The sequence below is a fragment of the Impatiens glandulifera genome, chromosome 7 (assembly GCF_907164915.1).
Source record: "Impatiens glandulifera chromosome 7, dImpGla2.1, whole genome shotgun sequence".
In the NCBI taxonomy this organism is placed as follows: Eukaryota; Viridiplantae; Streptophyta; class Magnoliopsida; order Ericales; family Balsaminaceae; genus Impatiens; species Impatiens glandulifera.
Window position 1 is genome coordinate 45,509,080 of NC_061868.1, and position 25,823 is coordinate 45,534,902.

General features: G+C 28.0%; 3 protein-coding genes and 1 non-coding gene across 5 annotated transcripts; 2 read left to right on the top strand and 2 right to left on the bottom strand.

Annotated features, from left to right (window-relative positions):
* Nucleotides 1–3,064: 3,064 nt before the first annotated feature.
* Nucleotides 3,065–11,892, top strand: LOC124910704 (type IV inositol polyphosphate 5-phosphatase 3). Of its 2 annotated transcripts, XM_047451384.1 has the most exons (12): nucleotides 3,065–3,134; nucleotides 7,463–7,510; nucleotides 7,593–7,710; nucleotides 7,838–7,909; nucleotides 8,616–8,691; nucleotides 8,884–8,988; nucleotides 9,171–10,014; nucleotides 10,433–10,617; nucleotides 10,808–10,916; nucleotides 11,010–11,152; nucleotides 11,242–11,476; nucleotides 11,552–11,892. In XM_047451384.1, exons 2-11 carry the CDS (start codon nucleotides 7,475–7,477, stop codon nucleotides 11,456–11,458), a joined length of 1,905 nt encoding a protein of 634 aa, XP_047307340.1. In that variant the 5' UTR covers nucleotides 3,065–3,134; nucleotides 7,463–7,474; the 3' UTR covers nucleotides 11,459–11,476; nucleotides 11,552–11,892. The 2 variants fall into 2 exon arrangements, with proteins under 2 accessions (XP_047307340.1, XP_047307341.1); XM_047451385.1 differs by lacking the exons at nucleotides 3,065–3,134; nucleotides 7,463–7,510; nucleotides 7,593–7,710; nucleotides 7,838–7,909 and adding an exon at nucleotides 8,416–8,527.
* A 993-nt stretch (nucleotides 11,893–12,885) lies between these two features.
* Nucleotides 12,886–14,798, top strand: LOC124910706 (dehydrogenase/reductase SDR family member 12). Its single transcript, XM_047451387.1, has 9 exons — nucleotides 12,886–12,993; nucleotides 13,071–13,132; nucleotides 13,342–13,461; nucleotides 13,532–13,631; nucleotides 13,713–13,793; nucleotides 13,887–14,087; nucleotides 14,154–14,210; nucleotides 14,288–14,409; nucleotides 14,479–14,798. The coding sequence occupies exons 1-9, from the start codon at nucleotides 12,898–12,900 to the stop codon at nucleotides 14,702–14,704; spliced, it is 1,065 nt and encodes a 354-aa protein (XP_047307343.1). The 5' UTR covers nucleotides 12,886–12,897; the 3' UTR covers nucleotides 14,705–14,798.
* Nucleotides 14,799–14,865: 67 nt separating this feature from the next.
* TRNAG-GCC lies at nucleotides 14,866–14,936 on the bottom strand. The gene has a single exon. It is a non-coding gene; the product is annotated as a tRNA-Gly (tRNA).
* Nucleotides 14,937–16,009: 1,073 nt separating this feature from the next.
* LOC124910705 (probable choline kinase 2) lies at nucleotides 16,010–18,780 on the bottom strand. Its single transcript, XM_047451386.1, has 8 exons — nucleotides 18,623–18,780; nucleotides 18,138–18,534; nucleotides 17,869–17,990; nucleotides 17,603–17,798; nucleotides 17,411–17,528; nucleotides 17,281–17,328; nucleotides 16,319–16,425; nucleotides 16,010–16,231 (listed from the first exon to the last, which is right to left on the bottom strand). The coding sequence occupies exons 2-8, from the start codon at nucleotides 18,474–18,476 to the stop codon at nucleotides 16,121–16,123; spliced, it is 1,041 nt and encodes a 346-aa protein (XP_047307342.1). The 5' UTR covers nucleotides 18,477–18,534; nucleotides 18,623–18,780; the 3' UTR covers nucleotides 16,010–16,120.
* Between the last annotated feature and the right edge of the window lie 7,043 nt (nucleotides 18,781–25,823).

A 25,823-nucleotide genomic window follows, 5' to 3' on the forward strand; every position in this document is an offset into this window, starting at 1 on the left:
GAACTTTCTTTCAGTATTATATATCTTTTTATTAATCTCACAATCATTTTGAATACTTTTTTTAGTCTCATTTATTTCAAAGTTTAATTATTTGTAAAATGATTTTTTTTATTACAAGCTCATGATACATCTATAATCTTATTTTTTTTATTTATCAAATGAAATTGTAGTTTTGTCTAATTATATTGTTTTAATGGACAAAAAAAAGTTTACAAAGTTACATTGACATATAACAAACTCTATAATAAGTTAACCAATTTTCAAATTAAAACACACTAAGAAGTGTGATTGTAAAAAAGCCTTCATTATAAATTGTTTATAACATGTTTTAAAATATGGTATGTATTCAACAACAAAATTCGTCCACCACATTGACAGAGATTCATAGGGGAAAATTTTTGGGGGTGCATCGTTGAACTCGTAGATGATCATCAAAGGCGATAATGTGTAGACATTGGTTGAAAAGTTAATATTTGGTGTCATTTTTTTTTTCTTTTCGTATTTGTTTAAGTTTCTTTCTTGTTGTCTTGTTTATGTCAGTGTTTTTTTTTTTTTTATCTTTGTCAATTTTTTCGTTTTGCTGAAACAATTTTCTTTGAATAAAATAAAATTATATATTATATTTTCTAAGGTTTTAAATTAAAATTATCAAACCAATTATTGAAAATGAAAAGAATATATAAGGAAAGGATGGGAGAGTGACATACACAAAGAGTCACAACTAAAAACAAGATCCATTTGGATCTTAGCTCCTTCAATAGTGATTATAGATTGAGCACTTGCAAGATTTTCTTTTGATTATTTTCCTTGTCCACTCATTATGTTTATTTCCATTTTTAATTTTATTATGATTTATTGATATAATTTAATTATTTAAAAATGTCTTTATATTTTAATATTTTATATAGACAAGTAGTATATAGTTATCATATTGCACATGCATACATGTTATAAATAGAATCAAGCCGACATTGGCTAAATTTATTATTTTCCCTAGTAATGATTTTATTTTTATCTCTAATTATATGATCCATTAAAATATTATATTGTTTGATGTGGGTTTATTTGGGTTTTTATCATATTAATTATTTTTTCAATACTTAATTTATAAATTAGAATATCAAAATCTTTTCATTTCATCTATGAAATTTAAATATTAAAATTTAAAAAACATTTTAATAATATAATTCAACCAAATTGATTATATAGTAATATTTTGTTGAATGTATATTCAAGTATTTATTATTTTTTCTATCATTTTACTTGAGTGCATGGACCTTATCTTTTATTAAAAAAATATATTTAATTTGCCCTTACTTCTAAATGGAACAATGTTGAAATTTTTAGTTTTTGTTCACACGAGATCTGCTTTCATAATGGGAGTATAGAATTTTGGCTCGTTTTTGTTAGGATTGAGAATGTTAAATTTCGTTTCTTTTTTGAACTAGTACTAGAGCAATCATACCTTACTTTAAAATATATATTTTGAATAGTGTTTATGCCTCAAATAAAATAAGTCATATAAAATTGTTAAAATCACTTTAATTCACATTTTTTTAATAGTGTAAACTAAAATAAGTTTATCAACATTTTTAAATATGTCCTGTAAAAATAATTGTGATAAAATAATATTTATTTATTTTTTAAATTATACCTTCATTGTGTTAGAGATATAAATAATGATGAGATTCCCTAAGGTGGACTCAGATAGATGAGGTGGCCCTGTATTGTTCTATTGCATACATCATTTGAATCAATTGATTGCTAATAAAATTTTAACAATTACTGTTTATTTATATATGTATAAAGATATATAGAAGATGATGTCATGCTTATAACTATTGTAAAATATGACTAACCGCTGATGAAAATCAACTCCTTTGAGTGCCAAATTTAGTGTTTGATTGCAATTTAAATGTACTATTTTTTTTTTTATAATTATAAAAAATGAACAAAAATAATAAACAACGTTAATTTATTATTATTATTGTGTTATTTTATTCATGTGTTCTATAAAAAGTTTGATTTTATATTTTTTTAACTTTCTTCTAGTTGTTTTTAGGATGAATAAACAATTAGTTTTTAAAATCTCAAATTTAATAATAAAACTACATGAGTTGGACTAATTGATTCAATTATTAAGAGATTGAAAATTAATATTGGAACATACTATATGACAAGTAACTATCTATAATATCACCAAAATAGTGTTTAACTCTTTTCGACGAGATATCTCACATCATCGAACCATTTCTCGAATTTGTATGAGATTTTAAAAATTGGCAAAGAAAAAATGAATAAAAAATATTAACAACTTTCATGATTTTCATTTACTTTTGATAAATATGATATTTTTATTAACAATTTTCCATACACAAATACAATATTTAATAAAAATGTTATATATATATATATATGAAATAACTCTAAACCTTAAATCCTAAACTCTAAATTTTAAACCCTAAAAAATTATATATATGCCATTTTATTTTAATATTCAATTTTCTCTTTTCTCTCTCCACTCTCTTCTCTCTTATGAGACAGCAAGTGTGACATTATTTTGAGACAACAGATCCGAATTCGAATTCATAAATGAGGGACGTTAATTAGTATGACCTCACACAACCATGACACTTATTTTAACTAAACATTTTTTAAATGAAAATCGAACTACTCGTGATATTTGATCTCTTATGAATTATTATTCACACTTGAGCTACTTTAGTGGGTTAATATTTTAATATTTATAATATAACGAGTAAATATAATATTTTATACAACTTTTTCTATTTATTTCTATTTAGTTGTACAAAATAAAGAATGAAGTCAATTTTTAAGGAGGAAAATTTAATGATAAAAAATGTTTAAACAAATAAATAAATATACCTAATAGAAACATTTCAAACAAAATAATATTGAAGAAGCCAATTACGTACCACATAAATAATAAAAACATAATTTAATCGCCGTTGTCTGTCTGTGAGACGATGAAACACTAATCAAATGCCGCGTGCCACAATCTTAGTTAATTAATGTCTGTCTTAATTTCCACTATAAAAAGTTGTCTCTTTATCTCTCCCGATCTCATCTCCCCCATTCTCTCTCCGACGAAGGTCAACATTGCAGAGAAAAAGGTATGTCCACTCTCTCTCTCTCTCTCTTTTTTCTTTTTTCTACATATGAATTCATATGTTAGTGGGTTAGAAAGTGGGCTAACCTTTTCTCAATGGTAAACCCTCAACTAGTTTGTTTTTTTTGAAAATTATTATATTTGTGAGTAACTATTTTCCAACAATTTGGAGTTCATTTTATTCTCATAACTTAGTAGTAAAGCATATAACAAGACTCGAACATAACTTAATGTTAGAGCACATAACAGGGTATCGAAGGGTTATGGGTTCGAGTTTTCACCCGACCATTTAATTAAAAAAGAAAAAAAAACTTTAACTTCAATCAACACAACTAAAAGACCCTTCTTTGTTGTCCCTACTAAGTATTTAGGTTGACATTATTATTTGTTCCCAAAAGTAATGATAAGATGCCCAACTTTCATAGTCTTCCATGTGCTTTTTCCATTGTTGATAACCACTATAGATGCTAGTTAGCTGTTCAATTCACATTTTGGTCCCTGAACTTTATCTCAAGGATCTAGAAAATATTTATACTTTTATTAATTTCACATTGGACCTAGCTAAACTCTGGAAATACATTCACTTTTAAACCTACAATATTGCCTTAGCAAGGTAATGACCAATTCTTTCACAATCCAACCAAGAGTAGTTAATTAATTACACTCTTTCCACCTTGATCTACTAGTCAAAATAATAATTAGAATATCTTGGGTTAGTTTTCAATTTTTCATTTAGGTTGGATATGCACCCATTTCAAAGCTTAGGACTAATTTTATCCACATCTAATACTTTAAGAGTTAATATGTACCATTTAGAAACTCAATGTTGAATATGAAGATTAATATTTCAATAAAATTATGAAGGCGGTCAAAAAAATATTAAGAACATGGCTAGGTTAATTAGGTTAGGGATTTGGCACACAAAATAGTTTTTTTATATAATATGAAATTAAATTTGATGACGAATTATCGATAATCAAACTAGAAAAAAAAAGTGAATTGATTAAGAAAGAAAGAAATTGATATATGACCTTAATATAACATATTTAAGTATCTTAATAATTAGTTTTCTTTCAAATACATTGCCTATATATTTAGGGTTTTGTGTTAATAATTTTGATATATTTTTGTTGGTTATTTTGATCAACGATGAAGTATTCTTATATTTTCTCACGTAAAATAACAACTTGTATAGATGAGTAGATCTTATGTTTAATTAAATATTTTTCTATAATCCAAGTTATATAGACTATTTAAACTAAATAAAATTTCAGGGATCATTCACACAAGTTCTAAAAGACTTAAGATATGTTTAATCAATATTTATTTTTAAGAGGATTAAATTTATAATTTATTTATATATTATCTAGCTAGCTTAGTGGTGTCCACCACTCACATAGAAGTCCATTTATTAATAATCATTTATTAATAATTTCTTTGATTCTCAACAACAAGTCACGTGACAATGACATGTTTAGACTATTAGAAAATGATTTATTTAATAAATTTGTAACTTAGGTGTTACTGTTGTCTTACTTCATAATTAATATATTTTAAGAAATATACAAAATTTTCAGTGTAACTACTAACTAGTAGTTCATTATATATATATAGTTAATTACAGAACAAGTGAACATATATTAAAATAAACCAATTGCATAACAAATGGAATATTATATGAAAACCTTTACTAACTTACATCAGTCCTTTAAATAAATTATATTATTGTTCATGCATGTTTTATAGTACAATATTATTTAAAAACTGGTCTCATTAGAAGTCTTTAAATAAACAGTCTTTTTTTACTTTATTCGAATATAAAATATTATTTTTTAGGTTACATGTGTATAAAATATTTTATGGATAATGATCTAGTTGTGATCTATATTCTAAATATTGCGATTTTTTACAATTATAATATATGTAGATTTTCCATATAATAGTCCAATTATAAATTACATGCTTAATATTTGTGGGATTTGTTCTCATTTTCTTTTTTTTTATGGAAAAACACTCATTGATTAGTGCTCTTTTTATCTTGGGTTTCTTTAGGATATTTTTTTGGGTTAATATTGTTTGAAAAAGAAAACTGATTTTTTAAGTAAACATTACTTAAATACCCTTATCATTATTATACAAATATTTAAATAAATGGTAAATTTATATTTTGTAAAATAAATATAATAATTTAATTGATGAAAAAATAATAAATGTAATTTGTATTTTGGGTAAAATCCTGAAATAACCCATATGAAACAGATGAATGCATGGATCTTTACAAGATTTGAAATGCCCAAGTTTTTATATTCTTCTTAAATCTGATCAAACCTGAGTTGTCACGTGTCATGTAGAAATTAACACAACGACAGACAAGTACCATCAATTTAAATCTATTTTTATTGAAATGCACAAATAAATTAATCAACTAAACTAATATTCAATTTTAAATTGTGGGTTTTAGTTTTTATTGTATTTTGTTACATTCATCTATCAAAATAGTGATATCCTTAGTAGAAAATGTAATGTTATTGGGGTTGGAATACTAATTAATGTTGAGTGGGTTTTTATATATTATATATATAAAAATCATGGTCATTTAGTTGTTAGCGTGAAAAACGGGAGGAACAAAACAAATCTTTACATGTGCATCATGGCACCCCTTTAAATAGTTTCCCTTCCCATTTTGATTACTTTTAATTAATTAATTAATATTCTTCTCATATCTTCTATATCGATTAACTTGTCTCCCACCCATTTTGATTTGTAATAACACATTATTGTTATATTTTTTAAAACTAGTATTATCATTACAATCATAATACCACTTAAGTAATGTAAAATAAATCATAATTTAAAAAAACAAATATTATTTAAAAATATGTTTAAGATTAGCCCATCTTGGGCTAAAATCTAATGGGGGCCCAAAACCCATGTTAGGTATAATTGTCGCCCACTTGATTCTTCTGGTTCATACATGATAGGACACGGTGTTGTAGATTAGTGGTCCCTCGTCGTGTCCTCGTTGGTTGGTCGGTCGGTCTTCTTCTGCTTAGCTGCCGTCCGGCGGCTTAAGTCCGTTTGGACCATGTAATTAAGCTGACTCTGTGGAATTGCTTAATTTCATTTTATGTTTATTATGGTATGTCTTTTCATGTATGTATTAAGTTGCTAATTCTTGACCACACCTTAAATCTCTGTCGGTAAACTAATGTTTTTTTATTTATTATTTTTTTGTTTGATAGAAAATTCATCTATTATATTTAAGTTAAACTTTCTTAATCAACCAATACAAATCATACCAAAAATAAAACAAAAAATTAATGTTATTAGGTAGAAATAATAGTCATTCTCAGGATACAATAGCTCATATTAGGCAACTATTTCTTTTTATTTTTATGTTTTTGTTACCTATAATTAGGCTGGCCATAGGAAAGGCACGGTCTCCTATGGATGATAATTATAATGTATACAATTTCCTATCTTAATTGTCTGTTTATGTTTAGGAATGGTTTTTTCTTTTAAATAATAATAAATATAATTAAATATATAAATTATTAATATATTTATGAATTCTTTCTATTTTATAAAAGTTTTAAGTTTATTGTTTTAGAATAATATAAATTTTAAATATATTATATTAATTTTTTTTATATATAATTTTAATAAAAAAATATTTTTTTATTTTAGAGAATATAGTATATTAATAGTGCTCCACAAAAAATTCCCAAAAACTAAACGGGACAAAAAATTATAGTAAACTTCACGATATAGAATAAGTCAAGAATAATAAATGTATTTCTCACCTATATTTGTTCCGATCCCAATTCTTATTACCAATTGTAGCAGGCTAGTCTAATAAGAATCCTTTCATATAGGCAGTTTAATTAATAAATAATTGTATATGTTTAAATAGATCCAACTAAATTATTTAATTTTATATATTAAACATAAAATACAATTATTAAATTAAAAAATAAAAATAAATTGATTTTATTCCGTTTAGATCACCCAATCTTGAGGGAGTATAATGATTAAAATTAGATTGTATTTTGTTATTATAATAAAAAATTGTATTATAAGTTATAGATAATAAAAATACATACGTGGATATAATAAACATTCTTTTTGGCAATATATTAAAAAAAATAAAAGGTGAGGAAAATTCCTTAGAAACTTGAAAATGAGTATAAATTGGCGCCTGCCGGAACTGTCAGTTTATAACACGGTACTGGCGGTGTTGGTGGTGGTGCTGGTTAAAGCTAAACGTGCGCCCCCTCCCTTTTTCTCCATCTTCTAAAAGCAGAGCAATCAATCTTCACGTCCTTCTTGCAGCAATCTTCACTTATGGCGCGTCGTTCCTCCGACAAACACATGCCGGAGGTCTACTTCTCAGATGAACTGTTTTTGTTTTGGCTGATGATGATGTTTGTTTTCTGATATTTGTTCTAATGATTACCTGCAGTGGCCGAAAATTGTAGTAAAGAAATGGCTTAACATTAAGAATAAGCTTTCCGATTACAACGCCGACACCGATGATGATGATGCTGATTATGATAGCGGCTATGATTCCGGAAGAGAAGGTCAGTCAGTTCTTAATAAGCAGAAATTTGTGTGTTCTACTTTATTAATGGATGGAATCTAGTATTATCTTAGATTCGAATGATTCGCCTTTCTATTAGAGGTTGACGTCTGTTTTTTTGTTTGCAGAAAATCAAGCATCCAAGACAGGATTACGGTTTCAGGAGACTGAAAATGGAGATGTTGATACTGATCCAACTGGTAATTAGGGATCTTCCTTTCTTCATGTGAAATCATTATATTCTTTTAGATCCATCTCAATATTATTATTAAACTTACTTAACTTATGAATTTATGATGGTCATTAACTTGAACAATTGTTTCCTTGGATGCTTTTCTCAATTGCTTCAAAGTTACTATTGCTAAACTACTAAAACTTAGACAGGTGGGAATGTTCTTGAATAAGGATAGATTGCTTCAACCTTGGGGATTTGGGTACTCAATAATATTTTCTCTTGCTCAACTTGTGTAAATGATGATTGTTTTGTGGAAAAAATTGGCCTAGAATATGATTGATTTACTTAGTGGTGGGGACTTCTTTCTTAACTTGTTTTCGGGTTCAGTTCATACTTAATAATATGGATGGACCATCTTATTATATTACTTTGGATTCCCTTGTCATATTTTTACATGCCACACTTGAAACCTAGGTAAAACCATAACTATAGTTAGAGCACATATTCACTGTTTGTACTCTATCATTAAACTTAGGAAGAAATAGAATGTACAAACGCAAGCACTTGATCATAATTCCCCTCGTCATCAACCTGATGCTTCTGTTCTACTGCAGAGTTATTTGTTGGCAGCTTGAGCCAATATGTTTGTTCTATGAATTTTTACTGCAAAGTTAGGCTTAGGTTAGTGTAAATTATTGATATGTTTTTTTCTTCTTCTTATGGTGTGTTAGATGCTTTACCAAGATTAAGGAGACGGAGGAATTCAGAGACATTTAGAGCACTGTATACAAACTCGAAAGAGATAAAGTGAGATTATGCTCTAATATAAGAGAATTATTCAATGCCCATTTTATTTTTTTGAAAAAGGTTCATGTATTCCAATTAGAGATGAAAACAAGTGAAAACCCTTTAACCCTTTTGAAAGAGATAAAATGAGATTTCTTTATTCAATGCTCATTTTATCATTTGTTTATTCCTTTTCATCTACCTGTACTCTAGATTACGTGTTGGCACATGGAATGTTGGAGGAAAGCTTCCATCTGAGGATCTAGACATTGAAGATTGGCTTGATATTAATGATCCAGCTGACATATACGTACTTGGGTAAGATTTTGATGGGTTTTTACATATTCTAAACTACACCTATGGCACCATAACAATATGAAGTCTTCCTTTGCTCTGTGTAGATAATACCTTAAATGAATTTCCATTATTAATTGGTTTGGTTATCTATTCCTATGTGGAGTCTCTAATCTATAATTATGGGTGTATTTGCTACTTGACAGATTTCAAGAGGTTGTACCATTAAATGCTGGCAACATTTTTGGCGCGGAGGACTACAGGCCGGTTCCGAAATGGGAAAACATTATTCGAGATTCTCTTGGAAAGATTCGACTTGAAAAATCTAAATATAAATTCTTCAGTGACCCTCCTTCTCCATCTAGATTTAAACCCACTGATGATCTACCAGAAATAGTGGATGAGATCTTGCTTGAAACTGATAGTGAAGGAGAAGAGATTCATCCTTTGGATGTCAATTACGACTGTTTTGATGAAAAGGGGGATGAAGTACATGAAATTGCGTTTAAGAGCTTTGAAACATCAGTTCCCCCAAATATAAACAACGATATTGGTGTGCCAGTTGAAAGTGACTTGAGGAGGCAAACCTCTTCTGCAAAGAGACTAGAGAGATTAAATTGCATGAAAGAAAATGAAGAAAACATTGACGCATCCGTTCCTCTGTACAATAGGAAATTCAGCAAGAGCCTTAGTGGGACAGAAAGGGTTAATGATGTAAGCTGGCCAGAAAGACCATTGGACTTGTTGAATCAGCATGTTCTGCAAAGACCCAACTCTTTCAAATCTGTTAAATCTTTTGGCAGATATAACTCGTTCAAGATATCCACTAGTGCCACCAACAGAACAGAATTAGATGCAGCTGTACTGGAAGAACTCGACCTTGAATCACTCTTGTATAGAAAAAGAAGGTCTCCATATGTAAGGATAGTGAGCAAACAAATGGTTGGAGTTTTCCTTACCATATGGGTCCGTAGAAGCTTGCGAAGGCATATCCAGAACTTGCAAGTCTCCACTGTTGGTGTTGGTGTTATGGGCTACATAGGAAACAAGGTTTGTTTTTTTCATTCTCTTGACTTATTGGAGATTATTTGATCTTGGATTTTCCTCAAAAATACAAAATTACTGTGCTGTAAATGGTGGTTTATTTGTTTTTTGAAACGTAAAACTCGTGTGAATAACCACTAGATAGTATTCACAGCGAACAAAGATAAACAATCTCTGTTTGATCGTCAAAACAATTGAAACAAAGTTTTTAAAACGTAAAACTCGTGGTTTATTTGGTTAAAATGACTAAAATATCCTTAATATTTAAAATGTTATAAAGAATAAATTAAGGGTATTATGATATTTTAGTTGGAAATTGATAAAAGAAACTATGGTTAATTTTATTTGTTGTTACATTATATGAATATTTCTCATATCAAACAATCTATTCAAAACAAAATTTCTTCTCTTTTTCCTTTTCCAGGGATCTATATCTGTGAGCATGTCTGTACACCAGACTTTGTTCTGCTTCATATGTACTCATTTAACCTCGGGTGAAAGGGAATTGGATGCCATCAAAAGAAATAGTGATGTGAATGAAATACATAGGAGAACTGTTTTTCATTCCTTGGCTACTAGAGGACATCCCAGAAGTATCCATGACCATGAGTGAGTATATATATAATATTTTTCTTTCTTTCGCACTCACCCTACTTAGCCGACATGAGGCTTATCACCCCGAGTTCTCAAGTTTGATTCTCATAAGTTGGCACTCACCCTAGTATCCATGATATTATTGGTATTATGAAAAGGCTATATCTTTAGTGAAGGAAAATAATAACTTTTGATGCTACTGCAGGAGAATAATATGGTTAGGCGATCTAAATTACCGAATCAATTTGCCATATGAGAAAACCAGGGAACTAATATCCAATCTGGATTGGTCCAAATTGGTTCAGAGTGACCAGGTTTGTCGCAGTAATGTTATTTCGGCTTAGCTTAGCTAGCTTCTACATGCATTGAGAGTTGACACTTATTTTTAATTTTTGTTCTCATGATAGCTTAGTAGAGAGTTTAAGAAAGGATGTACATTTGATGGATGGTCTGAAGGCACCTTGAATTTTCCACCTACATATAAATATGAATTGAACTCGCCAAAGTACTTTGGTGAGGACCCGAAAATTGGAAGGCGTACTCCAGCCTGGTATGTTTTGATTTGCCAACAAAAAACAAAGGCTATCTCCAAATACAATACATAGGAATTAAAAAAACATTCTTTGTGTCTGATTTCAGGTGCGACCGCATTCTTTCATATGGGAAAGGCATGAAACTATTAAGTTACGGAAGGACAGATGTTAGGCTATCGGATCATCGGCCAGTGACTGCTTTATATTTGGCGGATGTTGAAGTATTGTGTCCAAAGCGACTTCAACGAGTCCTCACATTTACAGATGCAGAAATAGAAGCTCAAGTTGCAGCTTCCCTGAAAATGGATTTGTTGGGGAAATAAACCACTTTGTATTATGAGGTTAGTGCATTTCAAAAAACAAAAAATTGTATCTTTTTTAATCAAATTTTCTAAATGATTTGTATCTTGATACAGGATAATGAATTAATGACGAAGAAGAGCATATTATATTATGATATTGGGAAATGAGGTATTGTCCAATCATTTGTTGAATGGTTGGATTTATTTGGTTTGTAGTTTGTACAGAAATGAGTGTGGATTTTGTGATAGTTATATGTTAAATAAAGTCCAAAGTATTAGTATTAATCAGACACGAATTATGTATCCAAACAGGTCTTAGGAGAGACAGTTAATTTAATTAGTGTCTGTTTATGTAATATATTATTATTATTATCACGTGTGTGTAGCAAGCAATATTAATCAATAATGTTCTCTCAATTAGTGTGATTCACACTTGAGTGGGCAAGAGTTATTATTTGTTTTCATTGTAAAATTTTTGTATTAAGAGAGTTTTAATATATGATGATCATGTAGAGCAAATAATCATTTTTGTAAATTTTTTGTTTGGGATGATTTCTTAAAATGTTGTCCATAAATAAAATGTGAGTAATTTTATATTTTAGAAAGTTGATACAAGTTAAAAGATTATAATGCAATGCATCATATAGTTGCAAGGTTAAAATTATTTTAATCATTTAAAAAGTAAATTTAATTTAAATAATATACAGGATGAATATATAAATAAAGTAGTTTCTATAATATAAAAGAAAACAAATTATAAAAGGCTTTCGTGATATTTTAATTTGTTAAGTCAATTTTTTCAATTGAACCACTCTCGTGGATACAAATTTTGTATTTATTATTTATAAATTATATAAATTTTATATACGTTAGATAAGATCACCAAATATTAATATTATATTTTAATTTAATGTAGTTCGAAATGTATAATCTAAGTATCCAAATATTTTTTATTTATGAATTTCATATTAAAATAAATATAATTTTGTTGCTATCATTTTATTGTTAGGTTAATTTTAAAAGTAAGTAATAAACTTATTTAAGAATGTAAGAGTTAAAATTTGATACTATATACTTTAAGAAGCAATATAAAAATTTAGATAAAATTTAAAAATAAATATGATATTATAAATGTTCTTTACCGAATTATAAATCATAAATTTTAAATCAAAATTGTATAATATTGTACTTTTTAAATATATAAAATAAATATTCTTTGTATATATAATTTAAAATTAATAGTGTATTATTTTTTAATATATTCATTAATTATAGTAAAAATTATATATATATATATATTAATTTTATTACATTCATTAATTAATAAATATTTTTTAAAATTATATATTTTATTAAAATTCAACATATGTTATTTAATTCCTTCAACGTGGAAGCGGGCTAGCCGTAAGTTCATTCTATAAACATATATATAGATATATATATCATCATCTTCATGATCAATGAAGGTTTTAGAATCATCGTCTTCTTCTTCTTCTTCAGTCTACATTAGACTTCGCATATCATCCATTGGATCGCTCCTAATGTTTCTTCTCAAGGCAAGTCAACAGAATCTCTTCTACATTTGTCTATTCATCATCATTTCATTCATTTCTTTTCTATTTTGCTATATCAGACATGGAGATCGTCTTCTTTCGCCTTGTATGGATACTTGAACTTCACCAAACAAGGTTTCATGTAAGCAGCCTCTACTCAGTCTCTACTCTAATTCGATTATGTCCTGCTTCCTGATCTCGCTATTCATTTGTCTGTTAGCAATTAGGTCAATGTTACTGTTATAACCATTTTCGATTAATTCAGAAAATTAAGCTTCTGGGTTACACAAATTGTTTGAATCCAATAAATGAATCAAAATTGCACTAAATTAGATGTAACATTTTGATTAGGGAACATGCCAAACAGTTCAATCAAGAAGAAATGCAAACAAGAATAGAAGGTCAAAATTGTGTAGTTACTGGAGCTAATTCCGGCATTGGATATTCAACTGCAGAGGGTCTTGCTTCAAGGTGACATAATAAATCTATTATTATAAACATCATGTGGAAATGTTTTCTTATTATTAATCTGTATCATCAGAGGAGCGACTGTGTATCTGGTATGTCGTAATAAGGAAAGAGGAGAAGATGCTGTTTCTCGAATTCAATCATCTACTGGAAATCAAAATGTTCATTTGGAGGTACTCTATTGAATCATAATCCCTAGTTTTGAATTCACAATTGGAAAAGTAGATTGGTTATTGAACTCATGATCTAAATAGGTATGTGATCTTTCGTCTATCCATGAGATTAAGTCGTTTGCATCCAGGTTTTCATCAAAGGATCTTCCAGTTCATATCCTTGTAAGCCTTTACTAGTTAGTAGTTACTACCCTTAGGATTATTGATTTGTATGGTCACTTCTCATTTATCAGTGTATAATCATCGTCCTTTTAGGTTAATAACGCTGGATTGATGGAACATGAACGTGTTACAACTACAGAAGGGTATGAGTTGAACTTTGCTGTAAATGTCTTGGGCACTTATACCATGACAGAATCAATGCTCCCTTTACTGGAGAAAGCTGCACCTAATGCACGCGTTATTACAGTTTCTTCGGGTGGGATGTACACAGCTCCTTTAACAGATGATTTACAGGTTTTCTTGTTTTTTGGTGTTCTATGTATATGGATCATTTATTGAAATGGGGTTTGGATTATGCAGTTTGAAAATGGGAAGTTTGACGGAGTAGAGCAGTATGCTCGAAACAAACGCGTCCAGGTTGGTTGGTTGGTTTATTTAAGTAGAAACACTGCTACTAGAATTAAGCTGGATTTCATATAGTTAAAAATGGGCAGGTAGCATTAACAGAAAAATGGGCAGAAACTTACAAGGAAAAAGGAATAGGGTTCTACTCAATGCACCCTGGTTGGGCTGAGACTCCTGGGGTTACCAAAAGTTTACCTGAATTCTCTAAATCGTGAGACTACATATACTGCATTTATTTTCCTATCGATACAGAGTGTTAAGATTAGATCAAATATTGCAGGTTGTTGGGAAAGCTTAGAACAAGCGAGGAAGGAGCTGATACTGTGATGTGGTTGAGTTTGCAGGCGAAAGAGAAATTAAAATCAGGTGCATTTTACTTTGACAGAAGTGAAGCTACTAAGCATCTCCTGTTTTCAATGACTATGAATTCTCACAAAGCCATAGATAGGATTGTGGAGAAACTCGACAGTTACACCGTGTCATCATCGGTTAATCATGATAGTTAGATCGAAATATTTCGATGCAAGTTTATGAACTGTTCTTATTTATTATGTAATGTATGTTCTATGATTCATAGGAGGAGAAAAAGAGTTACCCATATGAATGAACATTGTTACAGATTTGAAAAAATAAAAATAATTTTACCATATGAAGAACAAAAAAGAATTGCACCAGCCGGGAATTGAACCCGGGTCTGTACCGTGGCAGGGTACTATTCTACCACTAGACCACTGGTGCTTGTGACAAATGTATTAAATAAATAATATTTAATTCCGTGGTTCTCCTGAAAGAAAAAAATGACCTCTCGAACTAGTGAAAAGCCAACCAGCTTTCTTTGGACAAGAATAGCCTCTCATAGATCATGAACGACAAAATTAGGGTTTTGAATCTTTATTACACATTTTAATGTCTTGTATATATAAGACATTAAAAAAGGTCTTCAGTCTTTTTAATCATTAATACCTTCTATAGATATAATTATTTATTTGCTCATAATTAATATCAGTATTTTTTACAGGTTGGTAGGATGTAACGTGACCCCAATAAGTTAATAACCATGTTGTTATAATGGATTTTTTTAAAAACTGTTACTATCAGAAATATTTATCAATTATTTTATTTAAATGATAGAGATATTATATCTTTCAATTTGGTCAGCTGTATTTAAAGTTTTAAATTTGATTTTCATTACAAATATATATATATATATATATATATATGAAATTGAAAATGTTATGTTAAACTGTCCAACCAATTACCAACAAAAAGTTATGTATTTTTTTTTTTGTTTTTTGTAAGACTACAACATAAATATTTTTTTGCATTATTTTATATATTAATAACTAAACATTGTATAAATAGCACATGAAAACTCTTATGTATTTGTCAAGTTATTTATATCATTGTTATATGAGAAAATTAATATTAAGTAATCATCAAAATCTCTAATATATAAATAGTTTGATTCACTCTGTGCTTTTTAGCATTTTAATATAATTAATTAATTTCGTTGTAAATTATATTATTTTACTTAACGATATAATAATCCGTATTTTCAAACATTTTTAATAAAATAACTCTAAGTTAATTTTCTTAAAAGTATAAAATAGTAAAAATAAATAACAATACCAATATCCCATTCACTCACTAGAAGTAGATGAATAAATATATCTCTATAATTAAACATATACATATAGTAAGTGGTGGTGATATCAATCTTCATAAAACATTATATTTAAAATTAATAAACGTTCGTAGTTCAATACTAAATGACAACAACTTAAATATTGTTGTTATTCCTAAAATAACTAATTATACAATTATTATTAACATCTCCACATTATTTTATTAAGAGTAGAATATAGTACATAGAATAATATTAATTTCAAATTCAATACTTATTAGAGTTATTAAAGACTAAGTTAGTAGTTAGATTCCGAATTACCCAAAAGTTGGTGCTTCCTCAACCGATACTGTCGGAACCTCTGCCTCGCATATTCCATGAAGTCGAACTCGATGTTGCTAACACTCGCCTGCACATTCAATACAATAAAATTTATTTATATATCGAGATTGGAGACTAGTTTAAATTAATTAAGATATAAATTAATACTACTCACAGATATTATTCCCCATAATCCCCAAAACACATGGTTTGCAACTGTGAATTTCTCAACATCCTTCACCAATTCTTCTACTAATTCACTCTTCTCTTCATCATCATTATCTGTCATAATTAAAATAATCACACTTTAATCGTAAATAAATTTCTTCATTTATTATTTGAAACTGACAGTCTAACTTCCACAACCCAATAAAGTCAATTATCCAATGTACATATCTTACCGGAAAAGAAATAAAGAACAAATTAACAAACAAAGTTGATTTTTTTTCTTTTCTTTTTTGGTTTCTCATTTGGAGATAAATATAGGCAAAAATTAAAAAATATTTCAGTTTTTTTTCTTTTTTTATCTCTTCTTGATTAAAGTTTGGTATTTACACAAGAATGTTTTTGTACAATTATGTAAGTATTTTTTATTTGTTATAGACAACTATATATTTTATCATTTATTAATTAAATTACTTTGCATGTGTGAACTTCCTAATTTTTTTTATCATTTATCCAAAAAAATTATTTGTGTTAGAGCTTCCTAAATAAAATAAAATAAAATTCAGAGTAAAGTACAACTACAACTAAATGACAAAAGAAGATTAATGATTAGAATCTTTCCTACTTTTCTTCTTTAGGGTTAGATTGATTTGGATTTTTGTTAAAAAAATATATTGTTTAATAATATAGGTTACTTGAGATTTGTTCTAGATAAATTATTAAAGTATAAACAAATCCATTTGTTTTATATATATAAAAAAAAAACACTCAAAATCTTTCCACAAAACTTTGACTATTCTTATTCCCATATTCTTATCTTAGTTAGACCTATGACTAGGTATAATCAAACCTAACTTTTGACTTACTAGACACAATCAATTTTGACATTTATAAACAAAATGTTGTATTTTTATAATACTATATCTCAGTCACAAATAAGATTACCATTAAAAATATATATACACAACTTACCTGGATAGTTAAGATATGCTTGCACAAATCTTCGCCTCTCCTCCAAACCTTATGAAAGAAATTCAAAGAATTATATAGTAATCACATAGTAAAACATATACAAAATTTTACGGTAATTAATTCTTGTTACTTGGGTACAAATCGTAGTTCAAAATATGAGGCGTGTCGGTATGATAATTCGCTGCCATTTCGCAGAAGTGATTCGCAATATCATAAGCAACCGGATTGTAGCTTGCATATTCATAATCCTTAAAAGAAGCAAACATATAATAGTTAGTGCAAAATATAATATGTTAAAGACCAATCACAATTCACGACATACAATCAGGGTGATCGATTTGGTTTCTTCATCAATCATCACATTCCCATATTGCAAATCATTGTGACAGAACCCGATTTCTTGATTCTCAGTTGATAATTCCTTTTCCAAATTCAAGATTTCTTCCTCCAATGTGTCTAATGAGAATTCCTTTGCATGCTCAGCAGAGCATAAGTTTTTCGCAACACTTAACCAGTTCCTGTTCAAGATAAAACATTAGTTCTACTCTCATTTGATTGAATCAAACCTAGAATTCAATTGTATATTACCTCATTCTACCCCAAAGAATAACCTTCTTAGAACCAGGCATGTCAAGACCATGAAACTCTCTTAACTTGGCTGCTATAAGAGCAGATATTTCTGAATCACGAAGATCACCAGCAGATAATGTCTGTAAACAAGGTATTTAGATTCATTATTGAAGTTCATAACACGTCAAAACCTAACATAATTTCAGATTATCATTTAACCAATTCGATTCAGTTTCATAAGAAATAGACTTCTGATCAATCACAATTCACACATATGAGTCACATACCCTGGCATGGATGAACTCCTCAACGCGGCCAACAGAGAATCGCCCTAGGAGGTGAGGTCCTTGGCCGTGTTTAGACATACACTCGAAAGTACGGATCTCGTCTTCACGATTAAAGAACAGATCGACTCCTTCTCCGTAAATCCGGACGAGAACAGACCGGGAAAGGTTCTCTGTTTTCATCGGCCAGCTTATCCTGTAGACCTCGTTAGTCATCGCGCCGCTGAGATGAGACACTTTCATCGTCTTCTCGTCGAGTATTTCTCCCCATTTTGAAGCCAGGTTTAGGAGTAGCTTCATCAACTCCTCTGGTACTATAAATCCATTAACCTTAACCGTCATCGATTGATTCTCAGTAGGTATGATCGTAAGCTAATGTACGATTACAACGAAGATGAAACTGAATTCAAGAGATATCATATCATAAGATTAACGTGGAATTGATCAATTCATATACAGATTGAACAACAACAACAATAATAACTTACCGAAGTGTGTAAAGAAATTGAAGTGGATGATCGTGTGAAGGATTTAGAGAGAAAGTGATGGGCGTTATTTTCGATTTGAATCGGAAATTGTGGAAATGTAGATTACAGAGGAAATGTTCATATAATTGAGAATCTGATTTCTCTCTCCATAAAGTGTACAGGGAAGGAATCTTAGAATGATAAAATGGTGATGTGAAATGCCAACACGCGTTTTATAAACGCGCGTTCAGAAATTCGGCCAATAAATGTTGGTCTGCCGGGTTTTTCTGTTACAAACTGTCAAGGCCCTCAAATAAGTAAAGTCTTTTCATATACACCCTTATACAAATAGAATAAACTATGATCCACAATTTCTTATCTAATAGTAGGGCGGCAAATGAGTCAAGCAAGCATCGTGAACTCGAGTTCGAATGAGTTTATAAATTTGAGATCGGCTCGACTTTAAAATTTGAATAAAATTAAATTTTCAAATATTTATGTAGAAAAAATACTTATTTTAAATTTTAATATTAATATAAATAAATAAATAAAATATTATTTATTATCATGATCGAAAAAGCTCAACAAGCCTTCGAATAAGTATTTATATGAGCTCGATTCAAATATTAAACAAGCCGACTCGAGCTCGACTCAAACTTGGTCAAAGACAAACTCAAGTTGAGCAATGATCGAGCGGCTCACGAGCAATTTGACTCATTTGCAGTCATACCCGACACTAATACATGGAAAAAATCATGTTAGGGTCCTTATTTTTGGGTTCGGGTCGAAATCAGGTTAACATGTTTAACCTAATTAATAATTAGGTAAATATCGGTTCAACTTGAAATGACTCAAAATAGACCCGTCATCCCATTCACAAATCTTTATTATATGGTTTTGTGTTTGTTATTTCTTACCAATAAATATATAATGATAAAATAAAAAATATTTTAATATTTATATTGATGAATAGAGTGATTTGATGTATGAGAAAATATTGAGATGATAGAGTCTGAATTATTTAAATAATTAATAGGTTCTTATTGTAAAATAGAGATATATGATATTAATTAATATAATTAAATCAAATTGATTAAAGTATGTCAAGTGAATTAGGTCGGGTTCTAATACATTATAAATAAACAGATAAAAGGTTAAAAAATTTGAAATAAATAAATAGGTCAGGTTCGAATTAGTATTGTTTATCTTGCTAACTCACCATCCCGAACTGAATTTTAACTAAATATTGAACAAAAATAAATTAAACATTATTTCATAAGTTTGGGAGGGAAATCATAACTCCAAAAGAGTTTAGAAGCTAATTAAGAATTTCTCACTAACTTTATTAATTTTTGTTGCAAATTATTTATTGTTATAAATAAGCCAACTTGAATATATTAAATTTTATTGAGAATAGTTTATTATTTAATGTAGCGTGATCTTAGACAGAAAAAGTCAAAAGTGTAATTATTGAAATCTATTTAAAAAAGAATAGAATAAAATCTACCAAATATGTCATTTAAGTGGACAATATTAACATTTTGACCAATACAATATCTTATCAGCAAAGTATCAGATACGATGCCGTACGTAACCGAAATGTCAGGATACAAACATATTTTGGAAATAAATTATCTTATTGATTTTTAATTATAACTCAATAATTAAGTACTTAATTTATAAAATTATTATTAAACCAACTTAGAACATTAGATTGATAAATCTGCTAAAATTATATAAGCTTGTGAAATTTAATTTGTTTCTTATAAAATAATTCATTTCATTTTATCAAACTAGTGTGAACAAAGATAAAAAAATTTATAATCAGTTCAAATAAGTTAGGTTAATTGTTATAATCTCAAACAAAATTCCATTTTCTTAAAAGCAAAATTTTTGGAAATCACATTTGAAAATATATTTTGACCCAAATATAGAAATTAGTTATTGAACTTTTTACGAATTTATCTGGTATAAATTAAAATACTAAGTAATTTTATATTTCACGAGTTTTGATTAAAATATTAAAAGTCTCAATTTCAATTTTTATTGAGAATATCCTAAATTAATGTCTAATCGTAACTTAATAAAATAAACACGTTAAAGTGTGTATTACCTAATTATTATTATTATTATTTTTAAATATAAAAAGTTAGAATGACTTTCATTAATGACAATAAATGTTCTTTTGCCATAGAAAAACAAAGTTTCTTTAGTTCAAGCCTTTTCTTTATTGGGCCTCATCATATATATATAAGAAACTACTACAAGATTTAGTTAATGGACTTAACAACATAACTATCCTTTTTAAAAATTGGTATTTTGAAACAAACTCATAATAACACAAAAAAAATAATTAAAAAAAAAAACCTTCAAATACAAAAGGAAAAAAACTATTTTTTAACATTTAATATAAAATTTATTATTAAACTTTATTGTGCTACAATCAGTTTTTTTTTTATCTTACTTTCACCTAATATGAACCTAAAAGGCTGTTGGGCCTCAAGTTAAACGTTTATCAAGATTAGTGGATGTGAATAAATACAAATTATATATTTTATTTTTTTTGTTAATTGACCCTTTATTCTTCTTCTATAGATCAAGTAATAATACTGGATTTGGGCTACTTTATTTTCAAAGAGAGTTATCATATATCCATTTCAACATTATAATAAATGACACAAAATTAGTAAGATTCAAAACTTAAAAAGGAAAATAAAAGTATAAGAGCATTACACCAAATTAAAACTCATCTAATTACTTAATAATCAAATTAATTGATAACAATATTTTTAAAAGCTAGCACAGCCCACATCCATGAACCTTTAAACATATTTACATTAAAACTAACTTTTCATTATTAAAAAAAAAAATTGGTAAAGAATTTGAGATTTAATTTCACAATGTTTTTTTTGTGTGAATGTAATAAATATCATACTTATATATATATATATATATATATATATATATATATATATATATATATATATATATATATATATATATATAACTATATATATAACTTTCTCTTCCTACAAAAATAAATAAATAAATAAAATAGAGATAAAAGTGAAAAGTCATTTATTTTTTATTTATTTTTCTCATTCGATTGATTTATTGATTGATTTATTTATTTATTTATGTATACTTGTTTATATTTTCATCGCTCAGATTTGATTTAATGTTACATGTGGTTCGATTTTGCATTATGTTTAGTCAAATTAGATTTATCGTTTCAACTTTTTAAAATTTGAATAGTACTCTCAGCTTTTGGTGAGTCAATTGCTGCTCATATATGCTAATTGTTTTGGTGATCTTTTATTGAATATGTGTTTATCCTATTTTTAGTAGCAAAGAGGATGAAGTTTGTTAGAAATCTTGTCTTGAAAAATAACAAAAATATATATAAATTATGTTACAAATAGATGAAATAAATAAAATATATGAAAAACAATATCACCGAATAAATTGTTGATTCGAGGCATGTGCTTAGCACATTTCCCTTAAAACAGTTCCACCGTCTCCCCATGTGCTAGAGCTTATCACAGATGGCTGTCTCCCAGGGTACAACGAATCTAGTAGTGATTCAGCACCGAAATCACTACACAACGAGCTTGATAAAGTACCTGAACTATCACCGGGTTTCAACGGAAAAATCGAACAAAGAACACTCACAAAACAAGAAGAAGACTTTTGGAATTCTAGTGTGAGAAAAATGAAGGATGAAGTGATGTGGTTTTTTTTTTCCCTGAAATGGTGTGGGATAGAATGCCTATTTAGATTGTTGAAATAATAAACTGTTAATTAAATCATCAATTGATCCAACGGTTGGCATTGTTTGCCTCTTCATTTGCCTTAACATTTCTTCTTAATGAAGGATAATTGTTTGCCAAAATTAATGAAGATATTTATTTTACAATACTCACGTTACATGGTTTTTTTTAATCTGTTAATAATAATATTAAATTATCATAACAATTAATAATAATAACAAACTCATGTAAGTCACACTACAAATTAACAACATTTTGTTAATTGGTCATCAAGGCATTTTGATTAATTAATTTAAATTAATTAATTCAAACATTTGGATCAAATTTCACCCTATAATTCACATTTGAATTTCACATGAAATTGATTTAATTTTATTACTCATATTCTAATTTCCATTCATTAATGGAATTTATAGAACTAGTTTAAAAATTCCAACAATCCCCCACATTAATGGAAATTGAAAGATTAACCCGGTGAAGGTTCAACAGTTGAATTCTACATAGGATAGGTAGGTGTAACCCTTTGAACCTTCCCTTGTGAAAGCATATAACTTTACTAGCTGATTAGTAGACTCGATGTCCTTGAACTATTCTGCCTTTTTGTGTAAACGATTACACACTTTCACATAGAATTCTCCTTGATACATGTCAAGCTCTCATGGATGTGTCCATTTTGGCCATGGAACACGCGCCTGGTTCTGTGAGAGGGTCTAGAATTGAGCCGTGCAATTCTTTCGAAGCGGCCCCACTTCTCCCTCACATAGGTGATCTCTTTGCTCACAAAGAATCATTAAAAGCGATATGCTTATCCTCGTCAAAATATATATTGTTTCATTATAGGATTAATCCTCAACAATAACTTTCCAAGTTAGTACAATTAGGTTGTCCCATTGAACCTAGTTCTTGGGATCTCCAGTCTGCATAGGTTGGGTTTTCCTTCATACCAACTTATAGTAGGCTAATGTCTCACAAGACTTCAAACTATCTCTCTATTCAATAATCTGATTAGTGGATCCACAATGTTATCTTTGACTTACATAGTCAAATTTGATAACTTCATTAGAGAGTATAGTCTAATGACATTATGTCTAAGACGTGTATGTCTAGACTTGTCACTGACTCTAAGCTTGTCCAATTTCTAATTACTATCATAATAATTAGAAATTTATGTTGGTACATTCTTAGTTAACCTTGGAACATCTTCTAATAAGAAGCATAGTCATTCGTACATGCTTATCATTTAATTTTTTTTTATGAAAATATTGTTTACTTGGCTAACTAGTAGACAAAATGTCTTTGAACTATTCTGCCTTCGTGTAAACGATTATATATTTTACATAAAAATATTTTATTTTTCGACATAAGTCAAAAATATAGATTATAACGTTTAATCTATCCATCATAAGTTTCTTAGAAAATTTCCATACGTAGATTGCACTTCTAAGTGTAAACATATTCACTTTTAGATGTAAACTCTTTCATTTAATAATATCAACATATCATTTGATAACAACATGATATTTCGTTTAGTGCAATTCATATCCTTAATGGATTTTATCATTTTTATCGTAATTTTTAATGATAAAATATCGTACAAAAGACACGTAATGAAATAATTTTCACTGTCTTCATGATATATATAATTGTCACATCCACTTTTTTAATAAAAGTATGATCAAATTTTCATATCATTATTATAAAATTTATTATAAGTTATATCAAGACTTTATAAACTTTCTTTTTCATTTATTTCATAAAATCCTTTTGAAGACATTGGTTCTTCAAAGTTTTATGAAAATAATGTCAAACTATGACACATTTCTTGATTTCAAAATCCTCAAATCTAAAATATCGATTTGAACACCAACTCAGCAAATATAAACAAGACATTTTCTTGTTATTTTATTTCTTTTTATAAAGTTGCGCAACTTTATCTTTTATAGAGAACATATTTCTCTAACAATAAATTATCTTTATATTTATCATAATATACACAATTATTTTTGTGTTATAATCAATGAAAATATTTGCCCCCACATTCGTGTTGGTACCCTTTTTTAAATCACACACTTATATGATTTAAATCAATGATTTTCAAAACAAGAAATTGTCACACAATTCTTTTACAAATTTCTTTTGTTATACTTATCATACAATGAATAAGATAACTATATCATAAATATTTAATTGAATAAAATATAATTTCTATACAAGAGATTAGAATGTTTATTCATATATAAATCATTCTTCACATAATCTCCACATAAGAAATTTAATCAATTAAAATATTTATTTCAACACTTAATTTATATAAAAGAAATTAGAATATTTAATCAAATAAATATTCACCATATCACATGATTTCTACAAAAGAAATCATAATATTTCAAGCATCTTTGGCCAAAGCCGCTTAAACATTTATTTTCGGTTGCACGTTTACATACCGCAATATCGGCACGTTTGCCACATTATTCTCAAATCAAACAAGACTTTCCTTGTAATTGTTTGATTTCAAGATTATCAAATTAAACAAGTCTTTATGACGAAATTGAACCGTGTATATCAAATATATAATTGAATAACATAATCAAATGATATGTCATATATATTATAATTACCTCATATATCATTAAACAAATACCTTCTAAAATACATCAATAATTGATAATTAATTTTTAATCAAATATAAAATAACTAATTATTATAAATAATTAATAATGTCATCAATTTCTTAATTAATGATGACGTTTAACTTTCTACATGAGTTATTGTATACCAAAAGACACAATAATTTTATGAAAAATATAGAATTTTCTAATAAAAACAAAAAGACATACAATAGTCTTTATTCATGTATGTATATAGATAACAAGTTAATCATACCTATTATGAATTAACACAAGTTATCATATTATTAGCTAATATGCATGTTATATAAATATAAGCAATCACTTAACAACACAATATATAACTACAAATGTACTTCATGTCTGTCATGATTCATCACATAATTTCTTCAGAAAGAAATTAAAATGCTTCAAAATATTAATGACAACATCATTTTAACAAATTAAATTTCTATATAAGAAACTATTAAGTGTCCCAATTTATTTCATAATTTTTGCACAAGAAATTAGAATGATTCCAACATCCATGATTAAAATCATTTAACGGACCTCATTCATCTCTCATAATTTTTTACACAAGAAATTGGACAATGACTAGAGTCATTTTAACATGTTTGATTTCTACAAACAAATCATTAACCATCTTATTCATCTCAACACAAGAAATTAAAATGGTTTTAATATCAATGACTAGAGTCATTTTAACAAATCTGATTTCTATAAAGAAATCATTGACTACCCCCATTCAACTCATAATTTCTACAAAAGAAATTGGAATGGTTTCAACATAAATGACTAGTGTCATTTTATAACACATCAGATTTC